This window comes from Chrysemys picta, chromosome 22, assembly GCF_011386835.1.
Source record: "Chrysemys picta bellii isolate R12L10 chromosome 22, ASM1138683v2, whole genome shotgun sequence".
NCBI classification, from domain to species: domain Eukaryota; kingdom Metazoa; phylum Chordata; order Testudines; family Emydidae; genus Chrysemys; species Chrysemys picta.
The window spans coordinates 11,140,872-11,152,914 of NC_088812.1; the positions used below are offsets into that span (position 1 = coordinate 11,140,872).

General features: G+C 44.4%; 1 protein-coding gene across 5 annotated transcripts in view; it reads left to right on the top strand.

Moving 5' to 3' along the window:
• SCN8A (sodium voltage-gated channel alpha subunit 8) overlaps positions 1-12,043 on the top strand; it is a 112,652-nt gene that overhangs the window by 35,836 nt on the left and 64,773 nt on the right. For 2 of the 5 annotated variants that reach the window (XM_065576476.1, XM_042857397.2), the window contains exons 3-6: positions 3,481-3,599; positions 7,170-7,259; positions 7,514-7,642; positions 10,374-10,465. In XM_065576476.1, the coding sequence (XP_065432548.1) occupies positions 3,481-3,599; positions 7,170-7,259; positions 7,514-7,642; positions 10,374-10,465 (430 nt within the window). Of the gene's footprint in view, positions 1-3,480; positions 3,600-7,169; positions 7,260-7,513; positions 7,643-10,149; positions 10,242-10,373; positions 10,466-12,043 lie in introns of all 5 variants that reach the window. The other 3 variants (XM_008173858.3, XM_065576479.1, XM_065576478.1) reach the window with 3 other exon arrangements.

Genomic DNA, 12,043 nt, shown 5'->3' on the forward strand with positions numbered 1-12,043 from the left:
ATGAGTAAAATTGTTCATATATGCTGGGCCTTACCCAACTCCTGAAGCCAATGATAATCTTGTTGTCAACATACAGAAGTTGGACTGGTTTAACTCTCTTCTAATTTTAGTGGTTGCCGCATGTGTGCACACACTCCTTCATTGATGGCTCTCTGGACTTTGAACTCAATGGAATTCATAACTGCAGCACCTCTGAATCATCTGGAGTTAAACTAGTTTTGTGGCAGTTTGAACACTTCCTACTTCCAATTTAACTGATCCAGTGCAAGTAATCCTTCCACTGCTGTCTTACAGTGAACCAGTCACTGCAGAATTGACCTGTCTGTTCACCTTTCTAAGCTTCACCTCTTCAGGGTCATTTGGGCTGGAAGTCACCCACCACCTCATAGCACTGGAGAAGCCCTGGGGTCCTGTGTGCCAGCCACTTTTATAGGGAGCAGATGCCACTACTCAGACAATACAGAAACTCATTACAAACCCAATAACACACAGATTACTCAGACTGAACATTTAAAAAAAATCTAGGCCAGGGGTGGACAAACTTTTTGGCCCAAGGGCCACATCTGGGAATAGAAATTATATGGCGGGCCATGAATGCTCACAAAATTGGGGTTGGGGTGCAGGGGGGGTGAGGGCTCTGGTTGGGGGGTGGGCTCCAGGGTGGGGTCAGAAATGAGGAGTTCAGGGTGTGGGAGGGGGCTCCAGGCTGGGGGGGTTAGGGCTCTGGCTGGGACTGCGGGCTCTGGAGTGGGACTGGGGATGAGGGGTTTGGGGTGCAGGAGGGTGCTCTGGGCTGGGATCGAGGGGTTTGGAGGGAGAGAAGAGGATCAGGGCTGGGGCAGGGGGTTGAGGCGTGGGGAGAGGCTCAGGGGTGCAGGCTCGGGGTGGTGCTTACCTCAAGCAGCTCCCAGAAGCAGTGGCCATGTCCCCACTGTGGCTCCTACGCGGAGCCATGGCCAAGCGGCTCTGCACACTGCCCTGTCCGCAGGCGCTGCCCCTGCAGTTCCCATTGGCCGTGGTTCCCAGCCAATGGGAGCTGCGGAGGCGGCACTTGGGGCGGGGACGACATCCAGAGCGGAGCCCCAGGCAGCCCCTATACATAGGAGCTGTAGTGGCGCCATGCCACTACTTCTGGAAGCTGCGTGGAGCGGCCCCATACCCTGCTCCCCAGCGGGAGCTCAAGGGCCAGCTTAAAATGACTCGTGGGCCGTCGTTTGCCCACCCCTGATCTAGGCCCAGGTCTACAGCAATAGCCAATGAGTACTCAGCACATCTGTGGAGGGAGAAAGCAGGCACTACACTGCTGTGTGGAGACTCAACATGGATCCTGTTGAGTCCACTGGCTTTTCTGTAATTGGGCTCGTTAACGGGCCCTCTGGAGGACGGGGCTGTTGCGTTCAGTGTATCCCATATGAATGTTCCATTGCAGATACCTTTGTAAAGCAACCTTGATATGAAGCCGGCAAACAGCAGGCATGAAGGCTTCCTGCAGGTTGTACAGCTCAAACAGTTCAGCTTTTTATTTTTTTTATCGTGGTGGTGGTGGGGAATTGTATGGCTTCTGTGCTGCACCGAGAGCTGTGGTGATGGAAATTCTCCATGCACAGAAGAGCTAAAGCATGGGCAGGGGCACTAAAAGTTTCGCTCTACAGCATAGGCAGCATGCGGGAACTTGGGCCCAACAGAACCACCATCTTCTCATAGCCCTGTTTCCTTGGCTGTCTATCCTTGGCTTCTCTGCTGAGTTGTCAACAAGAGGGCCAATTGTGGTTTATCTGTTTATCATAACTCATTACCACAGGTGACCTGATTTCCCCCCGCTTGTGTTTATTTAATCGGAAAATCACCCTTTTATATATACGGCTCGTTCTGTAAGCCTTTTAGCTGTGGAGTTGGTCCATTCCTAGCTGTTTGTGCAAGAGAGACTTTCTTGAGTGGCCAATAGCTAATTGTGAATTGAGTAAAACAAGGGTCCCTGAGTCCTGACAGTTCTTGCTTGATGCTGGCTGTAATCACATTGCTGCCTTTTAACCTGTCACTCTTGCTCTGGCCCCTGTTGTGATGGAAGGGATAAGCAATGTAGCTCCTGAATGTTCTCACCCACATTCACTGGATTGGTGGGCAGTGCATCTTCAGGAGTCATCATGAGGGATTTTTTTCCCTTTACAAGGGAGCGGCATGCTTTATATACTTGGATGCGCCTGGATTGTAATTTTTTATAGCTTCTGTAGTCGTCAGGTCAACTGGTGGGCTTTGTTCAAGGCGGCAGAGTTTGGAGAATAAGGTATTCACAACTCCAGGTGGGACGAGGGGGGTCATGTGTGAGGGGGAGGAGAGGGGTCAGTCTGACAAGGGAGGCCCTATGTGTGCGGGGAGAGTGGACTGTCTGTCTGATGAGGGAGACCACATGTACTCTCTGGTGGGGGCATGGGGGGAGGGAAGGATCGGTTTGACTAGGGAGGCTGTGCAGGTTCTCTCTCTCTCTGGTGGGATGCAGGGTCTGTCTGATGAGGGAGGTCACACAGGCTCCGATAGGTTGATGAAATGGGTGGTTTATATTTTGGGAGGTGAGGTCTGAGTAGGAAAAACCTGTTTTGCCCAGTGGGTATTTACTTACCTAGTTTATTACACAGGTTGTATAAGTGCAAGGAGAGAAACCCTGCCTGGTACTTACCTATACATTTTTACATTTCTAACTGGGGAGGAGGAGGTAATGGAAATACACAGTCATGGCTCAGGTGTGTGCAGCATTATGCAATATGCTCAGAGCTCTCAGGGAGCAGCACGCACGTCTGGGCTGGACACCTGGCTCTGCTCAGTTCTGCCAGGGTTGAGCTTCAGGATATATTATTTTTCTGCTTATGTCACTTTTTCCTCCTCCTTTGCAGATGATGAAGTGTGCTCTTGCCACAAACTGATGCAGGGTGGCAATGTAATTAGCAGAATTGGGAGGGAGTCACAGATCTATGAAACCCTGTGTCTGCCATATTTGAGATGAAGGATAGTCTTAGGTTAAGGTGCTGAACTAGGACTTGAGGCCTGGGTTCAGCTGCTGGCTCTGCTACTGACTTCCTATATGACCTTGGGCAAGTCACTTAACATATCTGGGCCTTGGTCCCCCCTTCATAAGGTGGGGATAGTAATACTACTTTTCTTCCACTCCTTGGCTGTTTAGATTGTAAACTCTTAGGGCCAGGGACTCTCTCTTCTGTTTATACAGTGCTTAGCACAAGGGGCTATGATCTTTGTTCAGCCTCTAAATGGTACCATAATGCCAATAATAATGATACTCTGGCATGCACATTCTACCAGGAGTGGGGGACTTCTTAAACACTGATCTTCTTAAAAACACCAGAAAATGTAATTCTTGTGACTTTTAAATTCTTGCCTTGAAAGTTGATCTGTTTTTTCCTGTACATATGTTTCATACTTTGATTTTTCATGCATTAACTCTCTCTCTCTCTCTCTCTTTCTCTGCAGACCTTTGTAGTACTAAACAGAGGGAAAACACTCTTCCGATTTAGTGCCACACCTGCCTTGTACATTTTAACTCCTTTTAATCTGCTTAGGAGAATAGCTATTAAAATTTTGATACATTCATATCCTTTTTTATTAATAATTGACTTCTGTGCTGCTGCTGTTTTACTGCTTGAAAAAATCAATGACTTGTCTTACTTCTTGCTTCAAAACTTATTTCTGTAGTACACAATCAACACTCAGTGAGATCAGTGAAGGGGATCCCAATGGACTGGGCTCCAAGTTTATACATTAGTAATTATTTTCTTTATGAATAAGTAATGATAGTTCCTATAGGCCTGGCATATCCAGTAACATTTCATTTACAAAGATCCACACTACACTGTGTATACGCACATCCATTCTTCCAGTACCAGTAAATATGGGAACAGAAATAGTCTACGGCTATGCTTAAGAGAAGTAAAGGTTTATCTAGCTGGTGAAACCATTAAACAAACTCTGAGCCAGAGATGCAGCCAATTGTGCTTTACTTATAATTATGTTCCTATTCATCTCTAAGTCTATTGGTGTCTCTCAAACCTCCCTCTATGGGCAGGTTTATTCCATAATGATCCATTTTCTCTGAAGCATCTGATGCTTGTGTTGTAAGAGAGAAGTTACTGGATGAGATGGGTCTATCCAGTCTGGCAATTCCTAGTTTTCTACTCTGCAAAGTGACTGTAAAATAGACCTTGTGGAGTCCCAGGTCTGTGGTATCTCAAAAGCTTCCATATCAAATTGGCTTGGCTTACAAATAAAATGTGTGTTTTCTAGCTGCTAGCGCTGGAAACTTGATCTGTGAGTTGAACTGTGTTGTTTCTAGGTTATGTCTTGTTGCTTGTAAATGTAGCTCTCACAGATGGGCTAAGGTGCAATTGAAGGGTATGCATCTGACCATTGTGAAGCAAAGATTTTGCAGGTGAAACTGAAGCCTGATCCGAAGCTGATGAAAATACTTCCCAATAGCTTTGGATCAGGCTCTTGGTTAACAATTCTGTTGATGCCTGAGTCAAAATAGAATCTCTCTCTGTCTGCTGCAGCTGTGTTGCTCCTGAATCACGCTTAACAGTAAAGAGTAATACATCCTTCTTTTTGTCTTCAGACCCTCCATATATGATCCTGAATACAAAAAAGGATCAGACTATTAGTAAGAAGGTGTCTGTTTACTTACACATTTACTTTTGATGGTATCTGCATTTTAAAAATATACAAAATGCATTTACATAAAAATATAAAAGTATATTCACATTTGGGAGGAATCCAACAAAAATCCTGTGACGTTATAAATAATAAAACCATATTTACAAAAGAAATTATCAAATTGTGTCTAAAATATTCCTCTGTGTGTGTGTGTGTGTGTGTGTGTGTGTGTGTGTATCTACCTATCTAGGACTGGCAGTTTGGAAACAGAGAGAGAGAAAAGTTATGTTTCAATTTGATGCAGCTGTAATCATAGCTTATCATTACAATTATACTTCATCCTTATTTCAGTTCCCTTGAATATAACACATGCCTCTAGCACCAGGTAATCCTTTACTTTTAAGAAGAAATTATGTATGAAGGAATCTTTAGAAAATACAAGGCCTTGACAGATTGACATTGCAAATGGAATTCTTGTGCGTATTTTTAGATTATGTCCAGTAGCCTGTAAATCCTAGAAGGGTTCTGGTAAAATTGTACAGGGTAGGATTCTCAAAGATGCAGCCGCATTTGAAATCAAGACATAACTCTGTCCCCTTTTAAGACAATGGGAGTTTTACTGTTGACTTCAGTGGAAGCAGAATTAAGTTAATGCTGAATGCATTTCTGAAAATCCCAGCCTGCGTGTATAAGGAGTTCATGTTACTTTGGCAATGGGTCATTTCAGTGGATGTTAAAAGAGTGGGTTGCAAGTTGTCTGAACCAGATTATACAAGATGGAGTTCGAAAGGGGCAATCTCATGGTCTTTTAGTTTAAGAGCCATAGGGATTCCCCCCATTTCTTGTAGGAGAAAAACATTATGAAAACCATGTGCTGCCTCTGAAAAAAACACCTTTCATTTTTTGAGTAACACATTTGAGACTTGTTCACTTTTTGCTCATGCAAGTGATTGCCCCTGCCAGAGTGAGCTATCGTATCAAGGGACTCATGCCAACGGATTGGACAGTTGGTCACTTGATGGCAGCAGCTGGTGCAAGGTGGGCGTACCTGCCGCCTTCAGCTGAATGCACAAAATCAGGGGGGGAAATGAAACTTTGTCTCCTAAGATGCTAGACTCTACCTGTCCAGTAGGATTCACTTTGCAGTTATGCATATCATATCAAATGCACCCCATGTTTCATGCAGTTGGAAAAAACTCCAAACTGAAACCCTAGCCAGGTTTCTGACTAACAAGTGATGTAATACAATGCTGCTCACTCATTTCATTTACCAGCAGATTGTGTTGCTATTCCTGGATATAGATGAAATTGTCTGGGGGGATGTTTCACTTAAAGGATGAATGTAAATTGTTATGAAGTACGAGGTAGGGACTCTGTTTTATTTACAGGAGCGTGTGGGTGAGTTTCTCTGGCCTGCAATGTGCAGGAGGTCCAACTAGATCAGGGGTGGCCAACCTGAGCCTGAGAAGGAGCCAGAATTTACCAATGTACATTGCCAAAGAGTCACAGAAATACATCAGCAGCACCCCGCTTCCAGTTCCAGAGACTCCCAGCCCCGCGGATCAGCGCCTCCCCTCCCCCGCTGCACCTCCTGATCAGATGTTTCGTGGCAAGCAGGGGGGTGGGGGGGAGACGAGCGAGGGCACAGCTGGGTCGGGGAGGGGGCGGGAAGGGGTGGAGTGGTGGCAGAGCCAGGGGTTGAGCAGTGAGCACCCCCCGGCACACTGGAAAGTTGGCGCCTGTAGCTCCAGTCCCGGAGTTGATGCCTAGACAAGGAGCCGCGTATTAACTTTTGAAGAGACGCATGTGGCTCCGGAGCCACAGGTTGGCCACCCCTGAACTAGATGATCATGATGGTCTCCGCTGACTTTAGTCTGAGTCTATTCATACACCTGATTTTTTTTCAATGTACATTACAATTTTACAGCCTTCATGATTTGTTCTAAGCAGTAAAATGTCTGATGTTAAAGAGACAAGACAGTATTTTTGTTTTCCTTGTTTGGTTGCAGAACATGAACAGGAAGCGTGTGTGCACCTTCCTCTGTTCAGTGCCTGGAGGCAGGACAGAACTGTGCTAACTTGCCGTAAATATTAACTAATGTGAAATGCTGTGCTCCGCATGTGTGTGTGCAATGCCCTTTGGAGAGTGATATCTCTCAGTTCACTGTTGCTCTGTCCCTCGTGCAGTTGTTTGCACAAGTGTAAAGTGGATATAAACTGCTACCAAATCAGAATGCAATGGAGAATCAGCCCCATAGTGTCCAAGAGATCAGAGAATTGTGGGGAAACCAATGAGATAGTTAAATGGAAAAAAATTATATGCAAAAATGTCTCTTTTCTCCATCTCCTGTGACTGCTGGATGTTGTCTTGGCTCTTGTCCTATCTAGCTGATAGTGAATAGATCACTGGCTGGAAATTATTCTAATTAGAATTGTCTTTATATTGCAGTGAATTTTACAAAGATGTAAATAGCCAATTTAGCGTGTCCCTTTGTTCCTTGACTTCACCCTACATTATTTAGCATGATCATTATGGCCACTATTTTGACCAACTGTGTATTCATGACTTTTAGTAACCCACCTGAATGGTCGAAGAATGTGGAGTAAGTAGCATTTTTTTGTACCTTTCTCTTTTTAAATACTTCAAATTTTTTTTCTTAAATTCTTGCAGAATTTTGTTTCATTTATTCAATAAGCCTGCTCTTGCTCCCATTTAAGTCAGTGGGAGTAGGATAGGGGTTTTATAACCCCTTGATTTGTTAAGTTAATATATGTGAAAAGATTTTTTCATAACTGAAATTATATTTTTACCACATTGTTCTTAGCAGAGTTCTGTTTTTGACTTCCCTTTTAACAGGTACTCATTCACTGGTATTTATACATTTGAATCACTTGTGAAAATAATTGCAAGAGGTTTCTGCATAGATGGTTTTACTTTCCTTCGCGATCCATGGAACTGGCTAGATTTCAGTGTCATCATGATGGCGTAAGTTGCATTTTCAGGTTATTCCTGTTACCAGTTCTATGCGTGTACATGAAATGTGGAAGGGGGTTGAATCTTCGTGTGAGACAGGTGCATAGGAAAAAAGGAAAAGCCAAGGAAATCTTAAAGTGGTCACCAAAAAGATCAAAGTTTAGACTCTGGCTTTTATTTTCAGTGCAGTCCTGAGATAAAGAGAGAGCTAAATGCAACTCCACTAAAATTAGTAGAGCTGCATCTGCTTACAACGGCTTTGACTTGGACATGTTTGGGGCAAATCACAGCTTTCTGATTATGCACTTATGGCCGCGGTGCCCAGACTTTTCCTGTTGCACCCCTCCCCCCCCCCCCCCCCAGTAATGGAATCTGTTCGTGCCCACACTCCATTTCTGCACAGCCAAGGCTTCCTCAGCAGAGCTGGGGGCAGAACTGGGGATGGGGGAGGAGCTGGGGCTAGGAGTGGAGTTGGCCTGAGGGTGGAGAAGGAATGAGGGCAGAGCTGGGGTGGAGTGGAGTGGAGCTGCGGCTAGGGGCAGAGCAAGGCTGGGTGACGTTCCCTCCCCGCCTCCCTCCCCTGGCCTGGGGACCCACTCTGCGCCCACCCAAAGTTCCTCTGCACGCCCCCTGAGGGGGCACACCCCATAGTTTGGGGGCCACTTACCTATGATGAGGTAGGGTTTTGTAATTAGTGCCCAGCATTCTAGCTTTACTCCTACGCCAGAGAGTTGGCATGTGCTGGTGAGCTGAGCAAGGGGATGGGAATTAGGAATTTCTAAATCCCTGCTCCACCACTGACTCCCTCCATGGCTTTGGTTTGCATGTTGGGATTTCTTGGGCAGCATTTTGGATACTTGTGGGTTAATAGATAGATATTAACCTTTTGCAGCTAAAAATTCAGAATCCCAAAAAGGGAAGTTTACCATACAGTATTTTATTTTGTCTAGCTCATTCTTTCCCTTTTGCTGAATCAACTTATCTTCCAAGTCTAATAAGCAGTGAAGTGCCCAGGTGTCTTACAGCAGGTAGACCACTAAATTCATTTTCCTAATTAGAGATGAATTCTAAACATTTGGCACACTGTATCTTATAAAAATGTGTTTCACCTCTTGGCCTGTTCTAACGCACTCTTACAACCCCAGCTATCGTCAGTGGAAATATGTCATTGACAATCTGACCAACGCCTGAGAGAGGAATAATTTTTTTCCTTCCATATTTGCTTTGACACATTTTACACCTGTCCAGGGCCAACACTGGCTACTGAAATCGGAGAGATAATTGATGAAGGCGTGGAGGTCTGATTTTCAAGGGTCCAGGGGACTTGCATTTCGCTGGGGTTGTGGGTGCTCTGCTTTTCTGAAATATCAGGCCCCAATGTTGGCCAAGTGCAGAGGCTTGGGGCATTGGGTTTTTTGGGTGCCAGCGCTTTCACTAGTTGTCCTTTCTATGTATTGTTGACTAAAAGATGCATTGTTCAAGAAATGCAAATGAGGCCTTAAATTCAACTAGTCAACGCCTGAGATTTTCATAGGCGCCTAAAGGAGTTAGGTGCCATTTATTGTAAATTGGGAACCTAACTCCTCTAACTCCTTTTGAAAATCTCATCCAATATCATTTGTTGTGCAGCTGGATGGTAAGTTAATAAGCAAGGCAATGTCAACTTTGAAAAGACTGTCAGGCTCTCAAAAGCATCAGTACCAAGCATTTTGGGCTCAGTCACGTTATAGCCATACAATCAGTGGGGTTGTACTGCTGTCATATCAGGAGGATTTGTCCCAAATTCACCAAGGCTTATAGATCATTTAAATCCCACTCACGAGGCTTAGGTGATGTCTAGCTAGTTCTTCTGCACACCAGTGAGTTTGACCTGTAGTGCCTGGAAAGCTACGAAATGCCAGACTTTCCCAAAACAGCAGAATTATTTTCAGAGGCAGTTTGTTTAGTGGTTACAATAGGGGTCCTTGAAGCCAAGACTCTTGGGTTCTATTTCTGGCTTTGATACTGATTCATTTAACCTCTCTGTGCCCCAAGTCTGGCCATCTGTAAAATGGTGATTATACTTAACTGTGCCTCACAGAGAGGTGGCGAAGTTTACTGAATGATTGTCTGTGAGGCACTTAGATGCTGCGTAACTGCAAATGTTGATGACGATTAAAAACGGAGGAAAGTGAAATAGCTCTGATTGACAACACGCCCCATTGAATTGAGGAAACAGTCTCTCCAAACATACCTGGTTTCTTTTGCCAAGTAACTTTTTAAAATTGCTTTACACAGGTCCGTACAGTATTAAAACATTAGACTCCAAATTGGTGAAAGCTCAAAGAACAAAACATGCAGCTGGGCTAATTGGCCTATGTTCTTGAGACATTTTTAAACTGGTTTTGGCTTTGTATCTTTCTCTGTCTCTCTCAATCCCAGTTCTAAAGCATTTTAAATTACAGTCTGTTTCCTACAAACGATTATATTAAAAGGAAGGTGACCCCAATGGTGCCATTAACTCTGGTTTAATTCTGCAGGTATATAACAGAGTTTGTAAACCTAGGCAATGTTTCAGCTCTGCGCACTTTCAGGGTTCTGAGAGCTTTGAAAACTATTTCTGTAATTCCAGGTAAGGCGGCCTCCGGTTGGTGTTAGCTGTTGGGTACAGGCCCCTGTGAGTGATGTTTTGCTTTGTCTGTAGTTGTTTTTTTGGTGTGTGTTTTGTCATTGTGTTTTTTGTGTGTGACCTCCCTCATTACAGATATGTCACAGAGTTTGTGGACCTTGGGAATGTCTCAGCATTGAGAACTTTCAGAGTTCTCCGAGCTTTGAAAACTATCTCTGTTATTCCAGGTGAGAAATCTTTTAAGCATTAATGCTTATCTTGTGTATGTCTCTCTCTTTCCTCCCCACTCCTCCCACCACTTACCTTTCAAAAATGGCACTGGGACATTTTTGATGGGCTTTGCAGTCTGTATGAATCGACAGTGATTTAAAAAAAATAATGCAAGACCATTGGATGAATACTGATAATTGTATACCATCCTCTTAGGTGCATGTCTATCAATATCTAGCCTCTGTGAAAACCCTGAGGTGTATAATTCAAAACAAATAAAGGGCCAGCTACTGCCACTCTTACTCAGGCTGAGTAGTGCCTTGCTCCAGGAGTCATCCAGTTCACTTCAGGAACTTTTGGAATTACACTAATGGGGATTTTTTTAAATAAAGAACCTGTCATTCTAGGGGGGTTATGATCCCTACTGTTTCAGGGCATACAGTGCTTTAGCTTTTATCCAATCATAAAAATTAGGCCTATTGGATCACCTAGCCCATCCACTACGCCCTGCAGCCAGTGCAGGGAAGCCTTCGGCAATACTACGTCTAGCACGTTGTCCAGTCTGGTTTTTAAAGTGCCAAGTAATGGAGCTTCCTTCACTGTGGCTTCCTGGCTTAGTGGGCAAAGCATGTGATGAGGCACCAGAAGTTCTTGGATTTTGCTCACCATGCTGCTCATATGTGTGGCCTCTATTTTTGAGTGTGTGAATTTTTGGACACCCAATGTTAGACACCTAAGTAGAGCCTGATTTTCAGGGGTGCTGAACAACTACATCTCCTAGGGACTTCTTGTTAGAGTTTTGGGAGCTCGGCACATCTCAAGTTGGGCACCCAAAATCAGAAGCCACTTGGGAGAGTTTTGGTCTTAAACCTCCTTTATTTTGTCTTCTGATCTGGCAAATGGGAGTGAGATTTGCTTACTTTCCTCCCGGCTATTAGGTTTAGCAAGTTGATAGTTTGTATAGTGCTTTGGGGATGGAAAGTGCGGAGTGTTTTTTATATTATTTTTTTCTGACAATGTACTGAGGGAATATTTCTGAAGGCTTTAAATGCACTGAAAATACAGATTGCCTTGGAGCATGAGTTGGTCTATTCCAGGGTTTGGGGGAGAAGTGATGTAAAATTGTTACCTCAGGTTGTGTGTTTTTAGTGATGTCAAGCCCAGCCTACCTCTTTCTCCAGCTCTCCAAAACGTAGCTCTGCTCTGGAATGAGCGATAGCGCCATCTTTACTCGTTAAGTAAACAATGTCCAGCAACGTCCTGCTATTTTCTCAGTGTGCTATTGCATGTACGTTTGCAAAAAAACCAAACTAGTGTTCTCAGAAGCAGATGCCTTTTCCCTCCCTCCAGACTGCCAAGCCTACCATATTTATAAACCTTACCTGCTGCATGATGCTCTTAAATACCACCTGCTTTTCTTGCACTGAATGATAGAGAATTGCTCCTTAATTAGAATGCTCTGACTTAGCCTTGTCGGATGGTTGGCAGCACAGCTTAAGATACACACCTCAGGAGGAAGAACTATGTGATTATTGCTGATGATGATGCACTGCTTGGAAAGCGGTTGTGATGCTGTCAGTGCACGGCAGTTCTTA